This window comes from Puntigrus tetrazona, chromosome 7 (genome assembly GCF_018831695.1).
Source record: "Puntigrus tetrazona isolate hp1 chromosome 7, ASM1883169v1, whole genome shotgun sequence".
Lineage (NCBI taxonomy): Eukaryota > Metazoa > Chordata > Actinopteri > Cypriniformes > Cyprinidae > Puntigrus > Puntigrus tetrazona.
Genome location: NC_056705.1, coordinates 6,881,432 through 6,893,531, shown reverse-complemented (window position 1 = coordinate 6,893,531; position 12,100 = coordinate 6,881,432). Strand labels below are relative to the sequence as shown.

The window sequence follows — 12,100 nt, the reverse complement described above, 5'->3', positions numbered from 1 at the left end:
CTAGATCTTTTTCATCCATCCAAAACCATCTCAAACTGAAGCGTTCACGTCACGCTGTCAACCGCTTTGAGGACCGTCACCTGAGTTTGGAGAAGTGGGTCAAATGTAACACACCTTATTTCGAAACTTACAGAAATACGTGCTTCCACATGCGCTTTAGACATGATTCTGATTCATTCGTCACCATTTATTATGGATGTCTGGTTTCACTTTTAGTTTGGCTCTAGTTTTGTATTTACTCCAGTTTACATAAAATGTTCAGATAAAAATTAATCCATTCTCGTTGCCTCGTCGTTAAAAATAAGTCTGAGAAAGTTGTGGTGGTGACGTTGAAGGTGAGCGAGCGTGGAGGTGTAGCTGGTTTAGAGCCTAATGTTAGCCTTTTAGTTCTGGCACTTGTATTTAAGCTTCAAAACAGTTAAAATAGTTTCCCAGTGTCAGGGAAAGTTACTTTTAACGGTAATGCGTTACTTTGGGGACAATATTGGGTAACACTTTCCCTCAGAACATTCTTAATTATTAGTTGTTAAATGTAGGTATTGGGTAAGATTAGGCATCAATATGTGCTTATCTAGCACTAATAAATAGCTAATATTCTAGTAATATGCATGCTACTAAGAAACTAATCATAAAATAAAGTGTTACCCAATATTGTAACCAATCACGTTACGGGGTTACCGTTTATGGAAAGTAATGTTAAGTTTGACCAGTGCTTGCTTGATTGTTTTTAATATAAGAATGTATTTCATAGCAAATGTAGCCCTTTCCCATCAAAGTGCAACCAATGAACATCAGGCTGAAGAAAAAGCACAGAAGATGCAGGAGAAGAAAGATCAACACTCTTCTGGAAAAAGAAAACCAATGGTTGGTTCATCTAAAGTCATTTTTGCTTATTAGACTGATGATTGAACTGGACTAAAAGATCAGCAGCAAAACAACTGGTTCATGAAAATCAAATCTGATACGTGCGTGTTATTTTCAGAGGTTTTATAATAAGAAGAATCTTTTTTTAATAAGATCTTTTCCAGAACTACAGTAAAATGTTCACACAGCATTGGGACTTGTTAGGAAATAAATGGGAACACAAAGTGACCGGCGCTACTTTTTTTGGGGGGAAAAGTAACTTGATATTTTCTTGTTAAATGAAAAAAAATTAATGTGTTAATTTACCAGGACAATGTCTTTAATGCGTTATCCCCCACGCATTTTTTTGGGGCGAAAATCCAAAAGCCTATGAAAAAGTCCTATTGGCTTTTTGTCAAAGCAATTAGCGCGATGCTAACAGCTGATTGGCCATCATAGTGACATCATACTTCCACCAATCTATGGCCAAAGAGCAAAAAAAAATCTTAAATCATAGTAGGCAGTTTTAATGAATATACTAATTATGCAAGTTCTCAAATCTTTAGTTGGATTGAAAAGGAGTTTTAGAAAACATTTTTGAAAAATTGCTGTGTACTACATAAAAATACTCAAATACAAATAAATAAAGGCTGCATGTCCACTTCCACCATCAGCATGTGATCACATTCAGCTTCATACGCGCTTCTATAAAGAAGAGCCGAACTCTGTAAGAATAGAGTTGATCATTTATTTAAAAAAAAAAAAAAAAAAAAAAAAAAAAAAAGCTGCAACATTTTTAGTTCTAAAATTATGAATTGCCAAAAAGGTCTTCACACAATAACCAAAAAAAAAAAAAAAATCTACAAATCTCTTTACAACAAACCATTTTTTTTCAAGGGAAACCGTTAAAAGATTAGCTTAACCTCCATACAAAAATGATAAAAGTAAAAAAAAAAAATCCAGAGTACAAAAGCGCATGGCCTATACGCACCGGGCCTAAAAACACAACGGGCGCTTCTCAAATTATAACCACCTACATCATTTCAAATCCCTCTTTCACCCACGGACACGAGTTCTGTACAAAAGGTCAAGGAGAGGAGAACGAACTCCAGCGACCCACGGGGCTGGTTTAGGGGAGGACTAGTTAACTCGCTGCCCTTTAATCAGCAAGAAACGGATATGTGTGCGGCCGCCAGAACGCCGCCGCCAGGCACGCTTAGGACGTTTGGCACACATTCATGTCTTCGCATTCGAAGTAAAAAGGTCACATTTGCTTGGTCGTGTACGACAGACGCTACAAAAAGCCCAGGGAGCTCGCTGGTGCGTTTCAACACGATAAAAGGCCCCTCGATTCATGAGAACAAGAACGACGTCTTAAAAACATTCACGACACACAGAGAGTTAGACGCATGCTTCTCCCGCTCGTCTCGAGTTAAAGCACTTGATCGCTCCGCTACGACCTGGTAGCGTTTATGAAGCGGAAGCACGGGAGTAGTGTTACGGTGAACTGCTGGTAAACCGCCCGTGGTTTGTGTTTTTCTCAGAGCTGATGCCTGAAAGGTTACTCACAGACGAAACGTGCAAGAGTTAGTCGGTCCAGAGTCACCCGGACAGTAGTTCATGTAGTGTAAAAAAACGACATAGAAACGGTGGTAAAAGTGATATCTAAAAGACAAAAAACAAAAAAGAGTGGTTGTGTCCTTGAGTCTCTTGTGGTTCTCTCACACCGAGGTCTCTGACTGGAGCCGCATCACGAACTTGTGGCTCTTGGGGTCGATAAACTCCTCCCCCAGGTTGAGGAAGGGGAGGGGCGTCACCGTGACGACCAGCGAGAAGTCGAGGCGGCGGAGGGAGAAGACCAGGCCTTGTCTCAGTGCTGAGGTCACGGGCTCCTCGCTCACCAGGGTCCACTGACGCCCCCTGCCGTTCTCTCGCTGGTACTGCATGGTGGGGCCCGGGGCCAGGTACCGCTCCAGGAACGCCTGACACACACACACACACACACACACACACACATATAGATTGTGCATCATTACATGCGCTTTGACATGCATATGAAAAATTACAAAAAATTATTTGGGGCACGTTATGTCTTTTTCTGCCTATATAGACATGAACTAATGAAATAGTTAATTTAAAAGAAAGGCCCAAATGTTTGTGATGTAATCATACAAATATTTAAATAACAAAACACAAAAATGATCAAATACCTAAAACATTAATAGAATAAATTAAAATGTATAATTTCACAATAATACTATTTTATAGGATTAATCCCTTAATATGTTTACTATTAAATATAATAATAATAATAATAATAATAATAATAATAATAATAAAACCAATACAGAAATGTATGCATTATCTTCCCATAGACACAAAGCTTACAAAAAAACAACCACCACAACACAAAAAATAGGATTAATTTAGAATTAATTTGTAGTCATTAAAAAAAAACCTGAAAGAAAAACAAAAAACACAAAAGGGAGAACTGTGTGGACAAATTGGATGATTTTATTGTTTAATAATGCACATCATATTTTAATATACATTTAATATTTTATCTATTATTATATTAATATTTTAGACTTTTTTTAATCAAACAAAAAATATTTCCTATGCAACACTAAATAGTATACTGAAATTTGAACAGTTTTAGATGTAGTATGGTACTTTTGAGTCTCATGACCTCACTGCACGGCACATTTAATTCACCCAGCAGCGTCTAGTTATTTTAATCCAATTTTGTGCAAAAATGTCCTCAGTTTCAGAAGATTCAGTCAAGAAGGAGAGGTTAGAAATCATAATGTTACTTCTTGCTCATTCTTGACATTATAGACAGATCATGCCGAGGACACTGCATTGTGGGATGAAGTCTGTTTGTATAGTGCACATGTAACAGGTCACGGGTGTTTTCTGACCTTGGGCGTCATGTTGTGGGTGATGCAGAACTGCAGGTGAGCGATGATGCTCTCCATGCTGTGGTAGGGCTGCTGGCGCGTGGTCCGCAGGTACTTCTGCATGGCTCGGGCCATGGGGGCGAAGATGGCCTGGGCCGCCTCTCGAGGGTCCATCACCTCACGAGGGTGTTTGGGCGACGCCGCCGCCTCGTCGTCCTGAAGCCTTTTGATGTGTGTGAAGGCCTCCTCTACTGCCACCACCAGTCTGGGAGGAGAAGACAACATCACAATGAGTTCATGAGCTGAAAATCAACTAAAATAACCCTGGCTTGTTTGGTAAACTTGTTTAATGTTTGGTCGCAATTTAAAAAAATATATAATAATTTATTTATATTATATTATATATATATATATATATATATATATATATATATATAAAAATACTAAATCTAGTAAAATATAATATACACACAATAAATATACACAGTACACACACGTATATTCAAACTTATTAATTATGATTTACTTTAAAAAATTGTTAATGAAATGCATGTAACATTCTTCATTGATTATTTGCAGCCAGTCAGTTTTTATATTTATATATATTTATTAGACTGTCATTAACGTAACAGTAATTTGTTTTGAGGTTTTTCTTTACCTGGCCTTGCGTTTTCTGATCCTGCGGTCCATCTCGGCCTCCTCGTAGTAGTACTCGTTATGAGAGTTGTCTCGCCTGCGGGCGGCAGCGGCGATCATGGCTCGAGACTGACCCGTCGAGTTATTAGTGCTGTTCTCTGGAGAAGAAAAACAAGCTCTCATTCAAACAGAGGACCAGTCTGAGAAACTGAGACTAAAGACAAAGTCTAAAGACTAAAACAGCTGCAAACTGGGAAAGATTTGGTGTACCTTCTCCCAGCGAGTACACCTTAAAGCCAGACATCTTTTTTGAGAGGATGGACTTGGGCAGGTTGAGTAAAGCAGGGTTGTAGACGGGGAAATCGGTGTAGTAGTGATCCAGAACCCACACGGCCGCTCGCTGGATACTGAGACAAAACACCACATTATTGACCCATTTATTCTAGAGGTGCATGATTCCTCCAAATTAAATAGAAACTGCATGCAACATGGTTCAGTGTTGTTACCAAATTACAAACGCTGGCATTTAAGGAAATAAAACATATGTGCTGTTCTTCAGAACGAAGAGTAATATGTAAAGCATCTTCCTTAAACTTGCAATGAAAAGCATTCATAAACCTACTGTTATCTGCCCAATGTTTTAAGAATATACGTACATATGACATTTGAAGGGCAAGTTTTAAAATACAAAAAAAAAATCTTTTGTAGCTGTTCAAACGTTAAGAAGGTTGTGTACATGAAATCATATAAAAATTTTAGATGAAGTGATGTTTTTCATTTGATAAAGTCATCTGGTGCAACCATGATTAAACTATTACACCATTACATAACATTAACTGTGTTCTCAGTGAATAAAGTGTACACAGTATTTGCATTTTTTGTAAATAACGTATTTTTGTCGTATAATTTCGTAGTCGCCTTCTGAAATGTAGTTAGCGGACTTATTTTTGTCTGTAAATTGCAAACTGAAAATATATGCATTTAAAGACTACCATTCACAAGCATACTACAGCAGCGATTCATGATTCAGCCACAGAAATGAGATAATTTCAAAAATTAATAGTTATTTTTGGTTGCACCACATGACGAAGAGTTGCTCCAAATGACGCAAAAAACCTCACATCATTAAAAATCCATGCAAACAAATGCATAAAAGCTTTTTTTCCCCCCATGTTAATCAAACTCCTGGCCAAAAGGATCAACAAAACGGTGTGCATAGCTATCTTTCCACAAAAACAACAAACCATCTGACATAAAACCTTCAGGAGGTCCAAGTATTAATTTTGTGCTGCCTGGTTTGTTTTTTCCCCTCAAATACCGGCAGCATTATACGAATCACCAAGTACCATGGTTTCAGCTCGAAATCTCTACTGAAGAAAACAAGGTCATCTAGATCTAAGTTAACAGCAGCTATCTGTTTAAGCTAGTGATGCCGTCCTAACCTGAGGTGCCCCACATTGTAGAAGCGGCTGGCTCCGTCGGTGGTGCGCACCACTTTGAGGCAGAAGGCCGGTCTGAGGTGCCTGACCTCCAGCAGCACGAGAGCCAGGTACTGGATGAAGAGCAGCGCGTCCACCAGAGACACGGCGTATCCCACAATGCCCCTGTAGTCTCGCTCCCGGGGCTCCAGGACCCTGACGCCGTAGAAGAGCCAGTACGAGGCCACGAAGAGGAAGACCAGCGCCATCAGCAGGCAGCGGAAGACGAAGAAGCGCGGCAGCGTGGCCCGGGGCGGCCGCAGGAACAGGGCCCAGGACGAGATCAGCAGCACCAGCAGCTTGAAGGCCAGCGAGACGTAGAGGCCCTCGCACGGGGTCCCGCAGGGCTCCAGAGAGTCGCGCCACAGCAGCTGAGGCAGCAGGAGGAAGGCCAGCGGCGTCAGGAGCGCGAACAGACCCAGGATCCCGCTCAGCACCGGCCCCGCGAACCGACGGCACTCCAGCGGAGACGAGTCCTCCAGCTCTTTAGACGCCCGAGTCAGGTCCTCGTTGGACACGCTGTGCTCGGACGTCCCGGTCACCACGGTGGTGGTCTCGCCCCAGTTATCATCCTGACGGGGGACAAGACAGAGGCCGTGAAAAGAGGTTTCCTTCACGTGTGTGTGGAGATTTAAGAAATGAAACAACACGCCAGATGAAAACACCAAGATGCGAATGAATTCGAAAAAAACCTTGAGTAGGCTATGAAGTGCATTTTGGAATATTGGCCAAAAATAAAAAATAAATAAACTGGTTGGAAAGATGTCAGTAGATCATAATATTATCATGAAATATGCACTTTTTTGCATTTTTGAAGAATAAAAGGAGATTGTATCTCAGCATGAAATCCCTTTACAGCAAATTATTTTCAAGATGAGCTTTTTTTTTGGGATAGATGGATAACTAAAAGGAGAAATAAAATATAGGGATCAGGCGAAAACATAAAATAGGTTTAAGTAGAATGACTAAAATGGCTAAATACTAATAAAATAAATTACTTGAAAAAATTATAAAATGCGCAAAATAACTACGGTTTATCCTTGAATTATAATACTCAAAAAACAACAATAAAAAAAGGTAATAAAAAAAAAACATGAAACACTTCTGTTTAAAGGATCACTAAAAATGTTGTCTTGATAAAATAAATATTTTTGCTGAAGGCTCAGTTTAAATTTCAGTCAAGGACTTTTTGAAAATTTTTTAAGAAACAAAAATTACATTCACACAGAACTCAGAGTATATTTTGGAAAACAAAATTATTGTATAATGAATTTAGTTTCTTGTCACATTTTTCCACTTTGCTGTATTTAACACATCACCTTTAAAAACAACATACTGAGCAGTGATAAAGATACATCGAGAGCTGGAACAGAGCAGATATGAACATCTTCACACATCTCTGTCTGTCTGAAAGCGTGCACTGACCCGGTCATCTCCTCGGGTGGACTCGGCGTCCAGCAGCGGCTCTCCAGGGGCCTGGATGGTCACAGACTTGTCTCCTCTGCTGCTGCTGTCTCGGCTCTTAGAGCGATGCCTGTCTCTCCGGTCCCTTAAACACACCACAAAACACACGTCACACTAAAGAAGGGTACTACCTTTCAAAGTCTGTGGTCCTTTTTTAAAGATGTTTGAAAGAAACACTTTTTTTTTTAAAGCCACAATTCATTCAATTGATCAAAAGGGACAGTAAAAACACTAATGAATTACAAAAATATTCTAAAATTATTTTAAATAAATTATGCTCAGTTGAATCTGAATTAAATAATAACATAATAAATAATAATAACGATGATAAATAATAATAATAATAGATATATGGATGCGTGACCAGGAACGAGGCACATTTTTAAAAACCGATCTGCTGAAGAATTCAGCTTTCCATTGATGTGTGGTTTGTTAGGAGAGGACTACATTCGACTGAGATACAACTGTTTGAAAACAAGTCGTTCTAATGAAGTCCTTAGCAATGACTATTAATCCACAATTGCATTTTTATACATTTACGGTAGGAGATTTAGAAAACATTTTTGCCTATTATCCTAACGCTCATGGGATTTTTTTGTTGGTTCCGTGCTGCAGGGTGTCATGGGTAATCCGTACCTGTGCTTGCGAGAGCTGCGTGAATGTGAAGACTTGTAGGAGTAGCCCGAGTACTGCGACTCGTTGTCCATGTCTGGGGCCGGTGGGCGGGGTTTGTGGACCCCGGCTCCGCCCCTGGAGCGCTCGGTGTTCCCGCCCAGCTGAGTCTTGCGCTCCGAGATGGATTTGGACGACAGAGTCAACGGCAACTTCAGCAGTTCCACCTTACTCCTGAGAGAATCTATCTTGGAGGCTGACGGAGAGGAGAGGACGGACCTGGAGCGACGACAACAAGATTAGAGCCCCAGCGCTTCACAACAGACTGCAACCAAAACACTCAAACTATATGTAGCTAATGTCACATGTAGAACAATAATCTCAAATATCGAAATCTACATTCATTTTTTATTCTCAAGATGAGTTTTTTTTGTTCATAGATGGATAACTAAAAGCTGAAAAAGTATCAATAATAGGTTTAAAAAAATTTAATAATAAGTTTAAGAGTAGAATGACTAAAACAGCTAAATACTAATAAAATAAATATCTTACAAAATGATAAATACACAAAATAAATACAACAGTAAAAGGTAACAGAAAAACCACCAACACATGAAACACTTTCGTTTAAAGGATCACTTTATAAAATAAATATGTTTTGCCAATTTATAATTAATTGCATAAAATGGACTAATTATTTCAGTCGAGGACATTTTTAAGAAACAAATCCCTTTCACAGAGAACTTCTACAACTCAAAATATAAATGGCTAAATAAATCAATACTGTAATAGTAAATATTACTACAATAACACCGCTCTCAAGGACTTCTTTTACAGGAACTTAATGTCCATTTTAAGAAAAGCTCCACTGGAGGTTTGCCTTTCCTGACTGTTTTTGGAAAATTGCATGCAAACCAACAGGACGTCCAACACAAAAATACATTTTATGCATTCTTTCCAACTTTGACTCACCAATATTCATTTCAAGAAGAAACAAACATGTAAACCAGCATTTTAAGCTACTTGAAGATCACACACAGATCCATCCAAACACAATAATAAGACGTCGCATCACATCCTCATCAATACAACCCAGCCCTAATTTACAGACCACATATTCAAACCCAAAGCCAACACTTGACCCCCGTGTAAAAACACTGAGCCTCATTTGAGAAACACAGGCTGCGGAAGTTGTGTTTAAATCATTCTCACGTAAATGGTCTCATTCGATTAATCACAACAATTCAACCAAACGACGATTTTCCACAGACATTCGTTCTGCTCCAGTGAATGAATGATGGCCATTGTGTTTGAACATCTCACAGGAACACACACACACACACAGTTGCGAAGCAACTTTAAAGACTGATGTTGTGATAAACAGCAACTAAAGCATTTCTGTAATACTTTAAGATCATCAAAAAAAAAACTTCAGCAACTAATCTCAGCCGAGCGTCCAGCGCAAGGACTTCAGCATCTCCATAAAAACCCCATTACTCAAACACACACACACACACACACATTCCCCAGCCGTCGCCTGTCATCTCCACAGCAACTGAGCTTGGCTGTTTCCATGGGAATGAATGTGTGACGGGTCAGGAGGGGGTGTGTGTGTGTGTGTGTGTGTTTCCATCGCTGCCTGACCTTTACACACACACACACACACACACACACACACACACACACACACACACACACACACCATCGATATGAACACATAAACCTCAAACCAGTATGAAGAACAGCGCTCTATTTCTGCATTGTTTTCTCCCGAGAGTTGTTTTGCCCGGTTCTTAAGTAACGCCTCAATCTGATTATCTAAATGAGAGCCAGCACCCCGCCGTCTATTTTTGCTCGTAACGCTCACATTTCTGTCTGCTAACAGGACTCATGTGAGACAGAAACAGACAGACTGTGTTTCTTTAAGCACAAACACACACGTGTGTGTGTGTGTGTGTGTGTGTGTGTGTGGGCCGTCAGGAGTTGTTTACAGAGCTGATAAGACACCATTTGTCCGGGACGGACTGAGAGCATGTGTCGCCCATCAGTCTGAGGAGGACGCCGTCTTCAGCTCAAACCCAGCTGTGACTCGAGCAGAGCTGGGAACCCAAACGAAGCTTTTCAGAAGAGTCACATCTTGTTCGGGTTTTAAACAACTTTTTAATAAATCACGTAGCCAACACACACAAGACCTACATGTAGTACGTATACACGAGCACAAGGCATCAGTGCTTGCGTCGCTGTCCTCATCTTTACACATATCCATTATGATTAATAATAAATCAGTGCAACGAGTCATCTGTGTCCATTCAAGCGTATTCGTATAGATTTCCACTGCAGAACGAGTTATTAATACGTGGTTTATGAACACTAATAAACAGCAACTGGTTGTAAGATACAGTGAAACTTAACCTAAAACATGCTGCTGTTTGAGATTGAACCGTTTAGACAAGGACTCTTTGTAAAACGTTTAAGTTCTAGTTTTATTTCACATGCGTGTTCTGAGAAGTTTGAAGTTTTCGTTGGTTGATGGGAAGTCAATGTTCACAAACGTTCCCCAAAATCTGACTTGTGTGTTTTTGGTGAATTAGATAATGCAACTTATTCCTTCTTTGGTTGAAAGAATCATTCTTTGAATTCTCCATGTATTTCAATCGTACGTAATCCCTTCCGTTTATCGTCTCGGTTCCACATCGTCACATTTAAAGGATTTTGTGGAACTGAAATAATTGCAAAAATCGTTTCCTCTCTCTACACAATGCATTTTCGACTTTTGTATGATCGTTAATAATCCTTTTTGCCGGCCAGAATTGACTAACGCGTCTGCGCCTCTAAACGAGACACCTGGGACGCAGCTGGCAAACACTTGTGTTTATGTGGGAACCGCTCGTAAACGCTTCAGATGCAGGTGTGATGAGCAAAACCACCTGAAACCAAATTATGAATCGGCTCGTGACCTATGACTAATAGGATGGACAGAGCAGAGGATGCTCCGGTTCTGAAGTCAACAAAACCGTGCATGATTTTTATCTGCTATCAATCTCAGCTCCCGCGTAAAATCTCTGCACACGAGACATGATTAAAATCAGCAGACAGACCTCGATAAATAGCTCAAGATCTCAAGACAACATCCATGCTCCCAAGCCGAGCGTCCGCATCTAAATGCCTCACCCCTGGAGGACACGGCGCTGCGGTTTTACTGTGAAGGAGCAGAAGTTGATCTGGTATTCAGTGCGACGCGTTGGTTTGGCAGCTGCAGGAATGGCTGTGAAGGTGAGGCGTGGCAACCGTGATTTATGAACTAAGACACCGGTCCCAGGTGTGGATTCTGCCTGCATATACAGTTACCCATTATCCCTGCTCTCATCTGACCTATTTAAACAACAACACAGTTGAACAAACACACATGGTTAAGTGTCACAAGGCACATTACGGGCACCAAATGAAGCCTGAAAAAAGGTTACTTTCGTTTATGAAGAAGGCAAAATATACTGTGAACGACTTATTGTTTATAAATGAGCGTCCGTTGAGTGTTTCAATGCCGTGCTCGGGTTACAGTCTCCTAGGAGACGGCACAGGAGACATCCGAGCTTATCGCACCGCGCGGGCCTCAAAGCCTCGGACTGGCGGCGTCCATCACGCCGCGTCACACGCGCGACGCCCCCGCTACCAGGACCAACGAGAACCCGAGGCTTCGGGGCCTTTATGCGACCTCACTCGACGTGACACAGTAACCTAAATACACCGCAACCGATCAAAACCAAGTAACACACACACAATGCGATTTTGTCTACGTTCTGCACGTGAACGGTAATAAGAGTTTGCAACAAAGACCCTAATAAAATATTAACTAACGTTAAGCGTTTCTGCTTGAGATCTCGCTGCGCTTTAGAGAGCGAAACGGTGAACAAACAAATCACTTTTAAAACGTGCGTGCAATGGAAAAACACGAGTTTGCGTTTAAAAACGTGAAAATCACTAAGTTCAGATGGGAAAGTGTGCAATTAGTTCAGTTTCGAGGAAAACGTTAACTATTAAAAACAAACTAAATTTCTCAAGTCGCACACATTAATTGCACAAATGTTTTATATATATTTTCTACATAACGGGCGTTGACTAATAGTCATCATTGAACGCTACAGCATCCAGTGAATAATTATCATTAGC

General features: G+C 40.4%; 1 protein-coding gene across 2 annotated transcripts in view; it reads right to left on the bottom strand.

The window, feature by feature from the left end:
• Positions 1–1,632: 1,632 nt before the first annotated feature.
• Positions 1,633–12,100, bottom strand: part of vangl2 (VANGL planar cell polarity protein 2) — an 11,435-nt gene continuing 967 nt past the window's right edge. For both annotated transcript variants that reach the window (XM_043244915.1, XM_043244916.1), the window contains exons 2-8: positions 7,958–8,212; positions 7,283–7,406; positions 5,822–6,429; positions 4,650–4,786; positions 4,402–4,537; positions 3,765–4,008; positions 1,633–2,825 (exon numbers count right to left, since the gene is read on the bottom strand). In XM_043244915.1, coding sequence (XP_043100850.1) covers positions 2,565–2,825; positions 3,765–4,008; positions 4,402–4,537; positions 4,650–4,786; positions 5,822–6,429; positions 7,283–7,406; positions 7,958–8,028 — 1,581 coding nt within the window. In that variant the 5' untranslated portion in view covers positions 8,029–8,212 and the 3' untranslated portion in view covers positions 1,633–2,564. The remainder of the gene's footprint in view (positions 2,826–3,764; positions 4,009–4,401; positions 4,538–4,649; positions 4,787–5,821; positions 6,430–7,282; positions 7,407–7,957; positions 8,213–12,100) is intronic.